The 13,582-nt window shown below is 42.1% G+C and overlaps 1 protein-coding gene across 1 annotated transcript; it reads left to right on the top strand.

Annotated features, from left to right (window-relative positions):
* Nucleotides 1-863: 863 nt before the first annotated feature.
* On the top strand, nt 864-7,366 carry LOC124790077 (cuticle protein 16.5-like). Its single transcript, XM_047257644.1, has 2 exons — nt 864-884; nt 7,040-7,366. The coding sequence occupies exons 1-2, from the start codon at nt 876-878 to the stop codon at nt 7,304-7,306; spliced, it is 276 nt and encodes a 91-aa protein (XP_047113600.1). The 5' UTR covers nt 864-875; the 3' UTR covers nt 7,307-7,366.
* Nucleotides 7,367-13,582: the final 6,216 nt, after the last annotated feature.

The raw sequence follows: 13,582 nt of genomic DNA, 5'->3' as shown, positions 1-13,582 counted from the left end.
AAGCTTATTCCTGCAACACATTATTGTTTCCACCTTTCTTCTGTTTAGGCTCCAACCATAGTGCACGCTCATTAGACTTTCCATTCCATTTAACAGGTTCTACAATTCTTCTTCATATTTAAAGGTTACCAGTGTCATTGAGATCCTTTCACCCTTAATATTATCCCTATTGCTGCAACTTTCTTTTTATTTCAGCCGTTGCTTTGTCCACGTAACAATTAAGCAGTGGTGGTGAAAGACTGTTTCCCAGTCTTGTATCCCTCCTAATCGAACCATTTTATCCCGGTCTTCCAGTTTTATTTTTCGCTCTTTCTTCTTGTACATGTTACACATTACTCAACTCTTCCAATAGGTTACACATATTCTTTGAGAAGTTCGATATCTTGCGCCCGCTTTGCATTGTTGAACGCTGTTTGTAGGCTTACAAATACGATAACCGTGTCTTGATTTGTCTAGAGTCATGTGTCCATTACCAATCACAAGCTCAGAACTGCCTCTCTGGTGCCTTCACCTTTCCTAAAACCAAACTGATCGTCACCTAACAGATTCCCGAATTTCTTTTCGATTCTTCTGTGTATTTCTATAGTCAGTAGCTACAAAACGTGATAGTGTCATATTTCTGCACTTACTGTTGTTTAATGTAGTGACTGCATGGTACAAGCAACCTCCCTGTCACGAAGAAGAGATCTGCCTAGGTGCTACGTAAGGATGCGTTCAAGTGACGTAACTCGCTGGCCGCCTACCAAGGCAGCGTTGCTGCCATCACCTGCGAGTGCAACACGGCACAGCGATGCGTGCCACGCCTCTCAGGCACCCTATAAAAGCTGCCCGTCCCTCTCAGTGGCCATTGTACTGTGCTCACAGACGTCGCAAACATGTTCAAGGTACGGTGCGCTTACTGCTGTTCACTACTAGCTAAGTATTTGGGAAAACATCTCACTATCGCTGTTTACTGTAAGAAATCATCGTCCATATAAATTCATATTCGGAACTTTGCATATTTTTCTCCATATAATAAAACATACGGTAATATGAGTAGCTTCACGTGAAAGTATATTGATTTCAGGCGACGCGTTTCAGTTGACATGCATTGTAGATGTTATGTACAGAGGGACACTTACGTAATGCAGCTTTTGAGTTTGCACTGTCAACTGTAAGACGGGATTTTTATCATCTTAATGAAGTGTCTTTTTCATTCTGCTGACATATGTTTATTTGGTACAATGTTGCCTTGGTCTGGTTGCATGCTTGAAGTGTCACAAACACACCATCTCCTCCTCATATTCGGGGAACTTTAAGACCAAAAGACAACATCAATTATGGTAGCGAACCGGCCAGAGACATTACAACAACGTGCAAAATTACTCTGTCCTTGTGTTCCTCTAGGTTCAGCGGAAAAGTAGTGGCCTTGGGTCGTAGAAATTAAAATTTTCTTTCCAGTTTTGATAGATTACTTAGTATCGATGCATCCAGGAATCAGAAAATTCTATGACCACGATTAACAGAGGAGAAAAACTGACCGTAGAATAAGAAGAGCAGAAATTACATGCTTTGAAATCTGAAACTTTTCTGATATGATTCATAACCATTAAACGCCGCTGAAGATTCTCCATTGACTATGTAAATCAACTAGAATGTGCAAAAGATTTTTCTTATTTTTGACAGATAGCTATGAAAATAATTTAGACTGACTAAATATAGCTTAAGATTAAAAAGAGTGAAATCTGTCTATAAAAACTTAATATGCATGAAGGAACGAAAAAATGTGTTTTAAGTAACTTAACAGTTTTGACAATGGTTGTTATTCAGCAATCGTATATATTTCAATGGCAAATGATACCACCAGCCTGGCGCCCTGGTAATGGGTAAGCCACTGGTAGGTATCTTGGCCGATATTTTCATTAAATCGCTGTAAGAGAAATTCTTCAATAAATTTTTCAGCTGCTGGTCTTGGTGTTTTGTCTTAAATCTTACGCTCGGTACTTAGAAGACATTTTGATCATATACTCGAAGGAATTCAGCATTTGTTTGAAATTTGTAATAGTCTTCACGAAAAAATTAGATTAACTTCTCAGTTAGAAAATAACGAACGTCAGGTTAGTTATTGGACCTCAATATTTCTATTGACAACGACAGACTTTAAATTATTATCTTCTGGGGTATCAGGCCGCGTCATATTTCCGTCTGAAATAATCGAAGTTTCGACCCCACTGCTGGCTAGAACACTTGCAATAGTGGACACCGAAGATCCCACCACAGTGGTCGAAGCGTCGATTATTTTAGAAGGAAATATGACGCGGCTTAACAACCCAGAAGATTTTAACTTTAGTGACAACGGCCATGAAAACATGCAGACTTACATAAAACGACAGGCTTTCTTTCAGTATTTTTCAAAAACCCACCAATACAGATCAAATTGCGCCCACTAGTTCAGTGCTACCTAGGCAGTAAAATAACCAATGACGGACGGAGCAAGGAGGACATCAAAAGCAGACTCGCTATGGCAAAAAAGGCGTTTCTGGCCAAGAGAAGTCTACTAATATCAAATACCGTCCTTAATTTGAGGAAGAAATTTCTGAGGATGTACGTCTGGAGTACAGCATTGTATGGTAGTGAAACATGGACTGTGGGAAAACCGGAACAGAAGAGAATCGAAGCATTTGAGATGTGGTGCTATACACGAATGTTGAAAATTAGGTGGACTGATAAAGTAAGGAATGAGGAGATTCTACGCAGAATCGGAGAGGAAAGGAATATGTGGAAAACACTAATAAGGAGAAGGGACAGGATGATAGGACATCTGCTAAGACATGAGGGAATGACTTCCATGGTACTAGAGGGAGCTGTAGAGGGCAAAAACTGTAGAGGAAGACAGAGAATGGAATACGTCAAGCAAATAATTGAGGACGTAGGTTACAAGTGCTACTCTGAGATGAAGAGGTTAGCACAGGAAAGGAATTCGTGGCGGGCCGCATCAAACCAATCAGTAGACTGATGACCAAAAAAAAAAAAAGTTCAGTGCATCTTGATTCTCGTATGAAAGCATTTTTCCATTCAGCCATTCATCGTGCATTCTACCTACCTTTGTCACCTGACAACCTTAATGAAGATATGAACAAAATAATTGCAGTTAATAACGGCTGTGATCCCACGTTAGTTAACAAGATCTTTAAAGTTAAAACTGACGTTAAAGTGACCACTTTAGGCAGCAGTGCTATTCCTGACAGTAATTAGTATAAAATTGTTTTCTCGATTTCATTTTTAGGCCCTATTTCATATAAAATTCATCGTCTTCTGATTACAAAATATGGATTCAAAGTTGCCTTTTCCGTGAACTACACTCCTGGAAATTGAAATAAGAACACCGTGAATTCATTGTCCCAGGAAGGGGAAACTTTATTGACACATTCTTGGGGTCAGATACATCACATGATCACACTGACAGAACCACAGGCACATAGACACAGGCAACAGAGCATGCACAATGTCTGCACTAGTACAGTGTATATCCACCTTTCGCAGCAATGCAGGCTGCTATTCTCCCATGGAGACGATCGTAGAGGTGCTGGATGTAGTCCTGTGGAACGGCTTGCCATGCCATTTCCACCTGGCGCCTCAGTTGGACCAGCGTTCGTGCTGGACGTGCAGACCGCGTGAGACGACGCTTCATCCAGTCCCAAACATGCTCAATGGGGGACAGATCCGGAGATCTTGCTGGCCAGGGTAGTTGACTTACACCTTCTAGAGCACGTTGGGTGGCACGGGATACATGCGGACGTGCATTGTCCTGTTGGAACAGCAAGTTCCCTTGCCGGTCTAGGAATGGTAGAACGATGGGTTCGATGACGGTTTGGATGTACCGTGCACTATTCAGTGTCCCCTCGACTATCACCAGTGGTGTACGGCCAGTGTAGGAGATCGCTCCCCACACCATGATGCCGGGTGTTGGCCCTGTGTGCCTCGGTCGTATGCAGTCCCGATTGTGGCGCTCACCTGCACGTCGCCAAACACGCATACGACCATCATTGGCACCAAGGCAGAAGCGACTCTCATCGCTGAAGACGACACGTCTCCATTCGTCCCTCCATTCACGCCTGTCGCGACACCACTGGAGGCGGGCTGCACGATGTTGGGGCGTGAGCGGAAGACGGCCTAACGGTGTGCGGGACCGTAGCCCAGCTTCATGGAGACGGTTGCGAATGGTCCTCGCCGATACCCCAGGAGCAACAGTGTCCCTAATTTGCTGGGGAGTGGCGGTGCGGTCCCCTACGGCACTGAGTAGGATCCTACGGTCTTGGCGTGCATCCGTGCGTCGCTGCGGTCCGGTCCCAGGTCGACGGGCACGTGCACCTTCCGCCGACCACTGGCGACAACATCGATGTACTGTGGAGACCTCACGCCCCACGTGTTGAGCAATTCGGCGGTACGTCCACCCGGCCTCCCGCTTGCCCACTATACGCCCTCGCTCAAAGTCCGTCAACTGCACACACGGTTCACGTCCACGCTGTCGCGGCATGCTACCAGTGTTAAAGACTGCGATGGAGCTCCGTATGCCACGGCAAACTGGCTGACACTGACGGCGGCGGTGCACAAATGCTGCGCAGCTAGCGCCATTCGACGGCCAACACCGCGGTTCCTGGTGTGTCCGCTGTGCCGTGCGTGTGATCATTGCTTGTACAGCCCTCTCGCAGTGTCCGGAGCAAGTATGGTGGGTCTGACACACCGGTGTCAATGTGTTCTTTTTTCCATTTCCAGGAGTGTATAACTCACAAAATGTTTCATCCGTAGTATCAAAACCACAGTGGCTCCGAAACACAATTCAAGGGTGTATAAAATCACTTGGGATACGAGTCCACTTTATTATGAAGAACATACCCGAAGGTCTTTTAGTGTCAGGTACACAGAATATTTATTGGGAAAAAGAGGCACTAATGCACACAATTCCACTTTTGCTGATCATCTGCTAATTTCCGGACACAAACCGAAATGCGTTGAAGAAATTTCCATTTTACGTAGAGACAGGAAAGGTCATGGGTCGATGTACTCGAAGAGCCAGAGATTTTCAAGCATATTTCTAAGAACGATGGCCTCACCCTCAATGAAGAGTTACAACTACGTAACATAATTTTTTTAATGGTTTCAATTTACTGTTCGCAGAGTTTTGATTTCTGTATTTTTTAATATATTTTTCCTGCTTCTGGTTTAGAAGCACTATTTTCTTCTACTCTCATTGATACGTGCTGCTAAAGTTACCTTTATGTTAATATTTTCTGGATTGTACAGCTGTTTGTAAGACTTTTTCTGTCATTTAGAACTTAATGTAATTTTTATTTCTGTAAACCCTTAAAGATTGCTCTATAACAATCTGTTTGACTTCTGTGTTATTTCAAAAGACATTAAGCTATGTTTATTTTTGTTTTTTTTTTAATTAGCTATTTTCTCATTTATTTCTAAATAATGATTTAAATAGGCACATGTAACTGGCCACACCCGATAGGCAGCGCAACTCGTATTGTTTTCGTGGCAGCAATGTGAGCCACTGGGCGGATAAGTCGGAGGTTGTTCTTAGCTGGGTACACGTGGCAAAGGCTACAACGTTCCGTTTTATTTTTGACTTGAGCGTAGCTGCTCCAAATTCTGACTAATGCTTTTTACGTAAGTAACCTTTGTGCGTCATGAAAATTGTCATCTTGCTTAGTCTGTTTTTTGTCATACCTGATTTTCTTTGTATTATTTGTTAGGATTTAGCAAATGTTCGTTCTGATGAAGATACCCCAAGTTGGTATCGAAACCTAGGTCATTATATCTAACGTCTATGTGCAGTCGGTTGGATGTTTAATCTTATATTGATGTTAATGAACTTACCTGGTTTGGTAGACACATGCGTAAACCAGCGCAACCTGTGAAGCGAAATGAAGAAAGCAGTGTCACGCAACTGAAAACTAACGTCCATAAATTGAATCTGTAAGCCATCGTAAACCATGGGACTACAAATGAAGTCTTAAGATTCGTTTCGTCGACACTTTTGTATATCTACAACAATCAGTCTTTTAAATCCGCTGTTGGAGACTTCCACCGGAGACACTTGTTCTCTATCAACTGAAATAATTTGTTGAAGACGAAAAAGACAAAACTAAACAAGTCAGAAAATGAAACTTCCTGACAGATTAAAACTGTGAGCCGGGCCGAGACTCGAACTTGGACATTTGCTTTTCGCGGTCAAGTGCTGTACCATCTGCGCTACCCAAGCACGACTTGGAAGGTAGGAGACGAGGTACTGGGAGGAGGGGCTCTGAGTCGTCCTTGGGTAGCTAGGATGGTAGAGCACTTCCCCGCGAAAAGCAAAGGTCCCGAGTTCGAGTCTCGGGCCGGCACACAGTTTTAATCTTCTAGGAAGTTTCATATCAGCGCACACTCCGCTGTAGAGTGAAAATCTCATTCTGGAAGTCAGAAAATAAATAAAATTCTTTTGAGTACGTGTCAGTATCAAAGCGCAAAATTCTCCGATGTTTCGGCCACTGCTGCAAATGGCCTTCCTCAGATTGTTTTTCATAGTAGGTTGCAAAAACACACTGACTAAGGCCACTTGTAACAGTGGCCGAAATGTCGAGAAATTTAGACGTAGACAATGCGGTCAGTACACAGAAGTGTGTCAACGGCAGCGGAAACCTAAGCTTACATGTCACAAGAAGATTAAAGGTGACAAATTAAAATAGTGTGCTGAACTGGGACACGAACGGGGAGGGATACCAACATTTCGTAAACCATACACTTCCAGTTTAGCAGTTAACAGCGCCTAGAACAGAGATTAAACCTTGTACTTGAATAACACAACTTTCATTGAAACTATAAATGAGCTCCGCTGGTTTATTGTAGCGTTTATATAACGTTAAAGAAGAAAAGTGTTCTCAAGCACAGCAGCTTGATAGAAATGCATATGAGTATGTATTGGAAACAACTGTCATTACAGTTACTGTGCAGTCCCTTGAAATTGCCACGCATGTATGTACTCAGTATATCATAGTGTTTTTGTCTACAGATTGTGCTGTTGTTGGCCGCTGTCGCGTGCTGCGTGAGCGCCGCCCCCAAAGCCGGTATCGCCCCCCTGGCCTACTCCGCCCCCCTGGTGGCCGCCGCCCCCGTGGCCTACGCCGCCCCCGCGCCGGCCGTCGTGACGGCGCACAGCTCGCAGTACATCGCGCAGAACTTCAACGGACTCGCCGTGGCGGCCGCCGCCCCCGTCGTCGCCGCCGCCCCTGCAGTTGCTGCTGCATACCATGCCGCCCCCGCCGTCTATTTCAGATAATGGTTTTGTCATTGACACATCTTCTCTCACTAAAGTGAAATAAAGTTATTTGCTAAACAATGACTACTTTTATTTAATCTCCCTCCTGATACCATTTCGTTACGTTATTATATGCTAAATATATTACAATCACAGAACACACTAGCCTGCTATAGCAAACTGAAGAATAAATCTTTCCCAGGTGAACGCTACGCCAAAGGCTCAATTTCCCGTGTAGGAGTGCAGTGCTGTGTGTGCCGATTTCCAAAGATTTTTTTCATGTGCGTTCTTTAGTAACTTTTGTTAGGTAATAACTTCTGTATCCACACACAAATATTTTTTAATAATCACTCCGCAGTCTTCTCCGAGAACTGTACCATCACTGGTTTAAGACGGTTTGATGCCGATTTGCCTTTATTCCTGTGGGAGCTATTTAAGAAATAGCTGGCCATAGAAAGTAGGGACTCCTGCTCACTCGTTAGTTACAGACTGTTGCTCCATCCACAAGATAAAGAACTCTGAAAATCTTACCAGACAAAATTTATGTCATGTCGTTACCTGATGATCGAAAGGAATCAATGAATTCAATGAACTTATAGTTGTTGTTGTGGTCTTCAGTCCTGAGCCTGGTTTGATGCAGCTCTCCATGCTACCCTATCCTGTGCAAGCTTCTTCATCTCGCAGTACTTACTGCAACCTACATCCTTCTGAATCTGCTTAGTGTATTCATCTCTTGGTCTCCCTCTACGATTTTTGCCCTCCACGCTGCCCTCCAATGCTAAATTTGTGATCCCTTGATGCCTCAGAACATGTCCTACTAACCGGTCTCTTCTTTTTGTTAAGTTGTGCCACAAACTCCTCTTCTCCCCAATACTATTCAATACTTCATCAATAGTTATGTGATCTACCCATCTAATCTTCAGCATTCTTCTGTAGCACCACATTTCGAAAGCTTCTATTCTCTTCTTGTCCAAACTATTTATCGTCCATGTTTCACTTCCATACATGGCTACACTCCATACAAATACTTTCAGAAACGGCTTCCTGACACTTAAATCTATGCTCGATGTTAACAAATTTCTCTTCTTCAGAAATGCTTTCCTTGCCATTGCCAGTCTACATTTTATATCTTCTCTACTTCGACCATCATCCGCTATTATGATGATAGATGTTAAGTCCCATAGTGCTCAGAGCCATTTGAACCATTTGAACAATCCGTTATTTTGCTCCCCAAATAGCAAAACTCCTTTACTACTTTAAGTATCTCATTTTCTAATCTAATTCCCTCAGCATCACCCGACTTAATTCGACTACATTCCATTATCCTCGTTTTGCTTTTGTTGATGTTCATTTTATATCCTCCTTTCAAGACACTGTCCATTCCGTTCAACTGCTTTTCCAAGTCCTTTGCTGTCTCTGACAGAATTACAATGTTATCGGCGAACCTCAAAGTTTTTATTTCTTCTCCATGGATTTTAATACCTACTCCGAATTTTTCTTTTGTTTCCTTTACTGCTTACTCAATATACAGATTGAATAACATCGGGGAGAGGCTACAACGCTGTCTCACTCCATTCCCAACCACTGCTTCCCTTTCATGTCCCTCGACTCTTATAACTGCCATCTGGTTTCAGTACAAATTGTAAATAGCCTTTCGCTCCCTGCATTTTACCCCTGCCACCTTTAGAAATTAAAAGAGAGTATTCCAGTCAACACTGTCAAAAGCTTTCTCTAAGTCCTCAAATGCTAGAAACGTAGGTTTGCCTTTCCTTAATCTTTCTTCTAAGATAAGTCGTAAGGTCAGTTTTCCCTCACGTGTTCCAATATTTCTACGGAATCCAAACTGATCTTTCCCGAGGTCGGCTTCTACCAGTTTTTCCATTTGTCTGTAAAGAATTCGCGTTAGTATTTTGCAGCTGTGACTTATTAAACTGATTGTTGGGTAATTTTCACATCTGTCAACACCTGCTTTCTTTGGGATTGGAATTATTATATTCTTCTTGAGGTCTGAGGGTATTTCGCCTGTCTCATACATCTTGCTCACCAGATGGTAGAGTTTTGTCAGGACTGGCCCTCCCAAGGCCGTCAGTAGTTCTAATGGAATGTTGTCTACTCCCAGGGCCGTGTTTCGACTCAGGTCTTTCAGTGCTCTGTCAAAATCTTCACGCAGTATCGTATCTCCCATTTCATCTTCAGCTACATCCTCTTCAATTTCCATCATATTGTCCTCAATTACATCGCCCTTGTATAGACCCTCTATATACTCCTTCCACCTTTCTGCTATTCCTTCTTTGCTTAGAACTGGGTTTCCATCTGAGCTCTTGATATTCGTAAAAGTGGTTCTCTTTTCTCCAAAGGTCACTTTAATTTTCCTGTAGGCAGTATCTATCTCACCTGAAGTGAGATAAGCCTCTACATCCTTACATTTGTCCTCTAGCCATCCCTGCTTAGCCATTTTGCACTTCCTGTCTATCTCATTTCTGAGACGTTTGTATTCCTTTTTGCCTGCTTCATTTAGTACATTTTTATATTTGCTCCTTTGTTCAATTAAATTCAATATTTCTTCTGTTACCCAAGGATTTCTACTAGCCCTCGTCTTTCTACCTACTTGATCGTCTGCTGCCTTCACTACTTCATCCCTCAGAGCTACCCATTCTTCTTCTACTGTACTTCTTTCCCCCATTCCTGTCAATTGTTCCCTTATGCTCTCCCTGATACTCTGTACAACCTCTGGTTTAGTCAGTTTATCCAGGTCCCATCTCCTTAAATTCCCGTCTTTTTGCAGTTTACTTATAGTAAAGAATAAATTTGAGACTGACGAAAAGGTATTGGCAGTTAAATGAAATGGGATCGCGATGTATGGTCAATTTTCATTTAGACTTACGAGATAAAGCTTCAACCATAAATTAAGCGGGAGGTATATCGAACGAGTAAGTGACTTGCAAAAAAGGTCAGTTCTTTTTTGATTCACGTAAATGAGTCTACATCTGAAAGTTCATGACTGATTGAAACTTTCTTGATGTCAGTTTTCTTCCAGTTGATCATACGTTACACAGTTACTACGTCAATTAGAGAATTCTGAGGGAGGAAAGTATCAGTATATCAGATTAGGCGACGGCTAGCATAAACCAACTACTGTCTCTTTCCCTCTCCAGAAGTGATCGCCTAAAAAGAGATCTGATATGCCACACCAAAAAACACAGCATTGGAAGTGCACCATGTGAGGAGAACGAGTACTTGTAATGTTTATGAATGATTCATGCAGTATTTTTTAATTCTTTTGTATGGTTCCGTACGTCAGTGGGTGAAAATGGAACCGTTATTGAGTCACTACGTTGTCCTTCCGTCTGTTTATCTCTCTGTCCAAGTGTTAAAAACCCATTTTCTCAGGAACCGATAGACGTGAAGTGTTGAAATTTATGTCACAAACTGAGGTCTATGATTCCTTGGTATTATAATGAATGTAAGCTTCTAACTCAATGCAATCAAAAGATAGGCCGTTTCTATCATATATTTGAAAACCAACTTATCGAAACCTATAGCGTACTTCTGCTTGGCCTAGAATCAAGAAATTTGGGACCGAGCGAGGTGGCGCAGTGGTTAGCATTCGGGAGAACGACGGTTCAATCCCACGTACGGCCATCCTGATTTAGGTTTTCCGTGATTTCCCTTAATCGCAGCAGGCAAATGCCGGGATGGTTCCTTTGAAAGGGCACGCCCGACTTCATTTCCTGTCCTTCCATAATCCGATGAGACCGATGACCTCGCTGTCTGGTCTCTTCCCCCTAAAAACAACCCAACAAGAAGTTTGGAAAGAAGCAAGGTCCCTCAGTGCAACTAAAGGAAAGTCAGAAGGTTGTAAATTTTTAATTAAATTACACGAAAACAATCTTATATCAAAAGAAAAAATTCTTAGAATTGCCGGGACCGATATCTTGCCAGTATCCATATCGATAACAGATAAAAAATCGTTGAGATGGACGAACTGTCTGTATACACAATTAGGCTTGCACGAAACCCACGATGTATGAGTCCTATTCACACTTGTCCACATTTTATTGGTGTTACCTTCGACACACACAGCTCCTGTCTTCTCAGTCTCTACGACTTAAAATTTCTATAAATATCTTGAACATTATGACTAAGTTGAGACGCTACGTCGTGGTGCAAACTCTTATACACATTTTATGTAGATATCATTACTCCCTCTGTCTGCTGAAAGACACTTTAGAAAAAAAAAAAAAACACGTCAGCACCTTCTGATTTAACTAGTAGGTTCAGCACTATGAAGCAGCCATTTGTTAGACTTACTGTCACCGACGTCTCATTTTGCAACCGCCACAGTGAGAAAACAGGTGGATCTTTCAATACCTCTACTGCGACAACTACAGATGTTAAGTAAAGTTGGGCTGCAGGAGAAGGCTGCTGGAAAAATGCTATTGTCTCGTATCAAAGTCACATTGTAATATTGATATAACATACAGCACTAAATCCACTTTCTTAGTGAGGCTGCTAAAACACTTAAGTGAGGTGGTGCTCGAACCAGAGGTCGCCAATTCAAATTCCTGTAATAACAGAAATTTCTAACGTAAGAATTTTGATATCAAGAAAGAGAGCAGCGGGACATAAAGTTAATGTTCACGAGCCTTGCACCGATGTCCTCCACGAAATCATGGCCTTCCTACGGTACTGAGGGCGTCTGTCAGCAAACTATAGAGCGACTTTTACATTTATTGTATAGAAGCAGGTATTGTGCCTTACAGTGGCTTGTTTCCCATATTATTTTTATTTCACGCTAATCAGAAACAACATGAACACACCTTCGAAGCCCTCCTTCCAGGCCGGCCGCGGTGGTCTCGTGGTTAAGGCGCTCAGTCCGGAACCGCGCGACTGCTACGGTCGCAGGTTCGAATCCTGCCTCGGGCATGGATGTGTGTGATGTCCTTAGGTTCGTTAGGTTTAAGCAGTTCTAAGTTCTAGGGGACTGATGACCACAGAAGTTAAGTCCCATAGTGCTCAGAGCCATTTGAACCATTTTTGAACCCTCCTTCCAGTCGAAAAAACACACTTGATGCCAGACTCAAAGTAGGTAACTGCATACTAAGATCGACCCCAGGACAGAAATACCAAACTAGTTTTTATAGCTTGAGTGTGAGAAGTTCTTCGATTTTAATACAATATTATTCAAAACAGTGTCGATATTTCACTTCCATTACCGAAAACTGTAACTAAGTTATTCTCTTAGAAGCGCGAACAATGTGGTTCTGACAGTACACTGACAGCCGCAGTTACTCAGCCTCATCGTCGACGAGTCACCAGTTCCACTAATTTACGAATTCTCAGCGGCCATCGATAAAACGTCTAAGAACAGAAAACCTTAACTGATAGCGTCTTAGATGCTTTAATGATCAAAAACCGGCGCTGCTTTCGTTGAAATATTTCGGGAGAAATATTACTGCACCATTAACTCTTCGAGTCCCAACGATGTTTTAAAAAAAATTTATTTAAAATTTTTTCACTAAATTGAGATTTATCGTCGTAATGATAAGAGTACAAGAAGAAACTGGCAAAAAGTGAGCAATCAAATGTTGTAACTTTGTGGTTTCACATTTTAACCTCTGCCATTTCGTTTTAAACCACTCATCATTTCATGACACGTATTTAGAGGCATTTCCCATGTCTCGAACCTTCTATAAACTCTTAAAACCTAAAACAAACTATAGTACTCAATAACAATCAAAAATTGGGCATCTTTTCTAGACACATTTCCATGACTCAAATCTTTCATAAGCTCTTAATAGCTAAAACAAATTATTTTGCTCCATAACAAACAAAAATGAGCCTAAAACATAACAAATTTATATCAAAAGTACATACTAAAGTGGTTTCCTTCCGAAACCATTCGTAACAGCAGTAGTACAGCTCAAATTTACGTTACAATAACAATAGAAGTAACTCAGTGTGCCAATAATAATAATACAATGGTGGCTTCAGGCAGAAACCATTCGTACACCAAGGGTTTAAAGAGCAGCTCTCGCATTCGGCACTTCACGCGGGATGTTTTTCCATGGTCCGCATCAGAGGAATGATGGCAAACATATTACAGTTCATTGCAACGGAATAACTCTAGATTCAGTGTGTGCGACACTGAAAATCTGAATGCCTTACTTTATGAGCTCCCGTAGTCGCCCGTTGGAGAAAACTGAGAAATATAGTGTGTTGTGTTTTAATTTGCCAGTGGTGGTGTTCTTCTATCAATGATTTTGTAGGTGGGACGGGTTTCATATTGTCGTTAAT

The sequence above is a fragment of the Schistocerca piceifrons genome, chromosome 3 (genome assembly GCF_021461385.2).
Source record: "Schistocerca piceifrons isolate TAMUIC-IGC-003096 chromosome 3, iqSchPice1.1, whole genome shotgun sequence".
Lineage (NCBI taxonomy): Eukaryota > Metazoa > Arthropoda > Insecta > Orthoptera > Acrididae > Schistocerca > Schistocerca piceifrons.
This window is presented reverse-complemented; position numbering and strand designations above follow the sequence as displayed.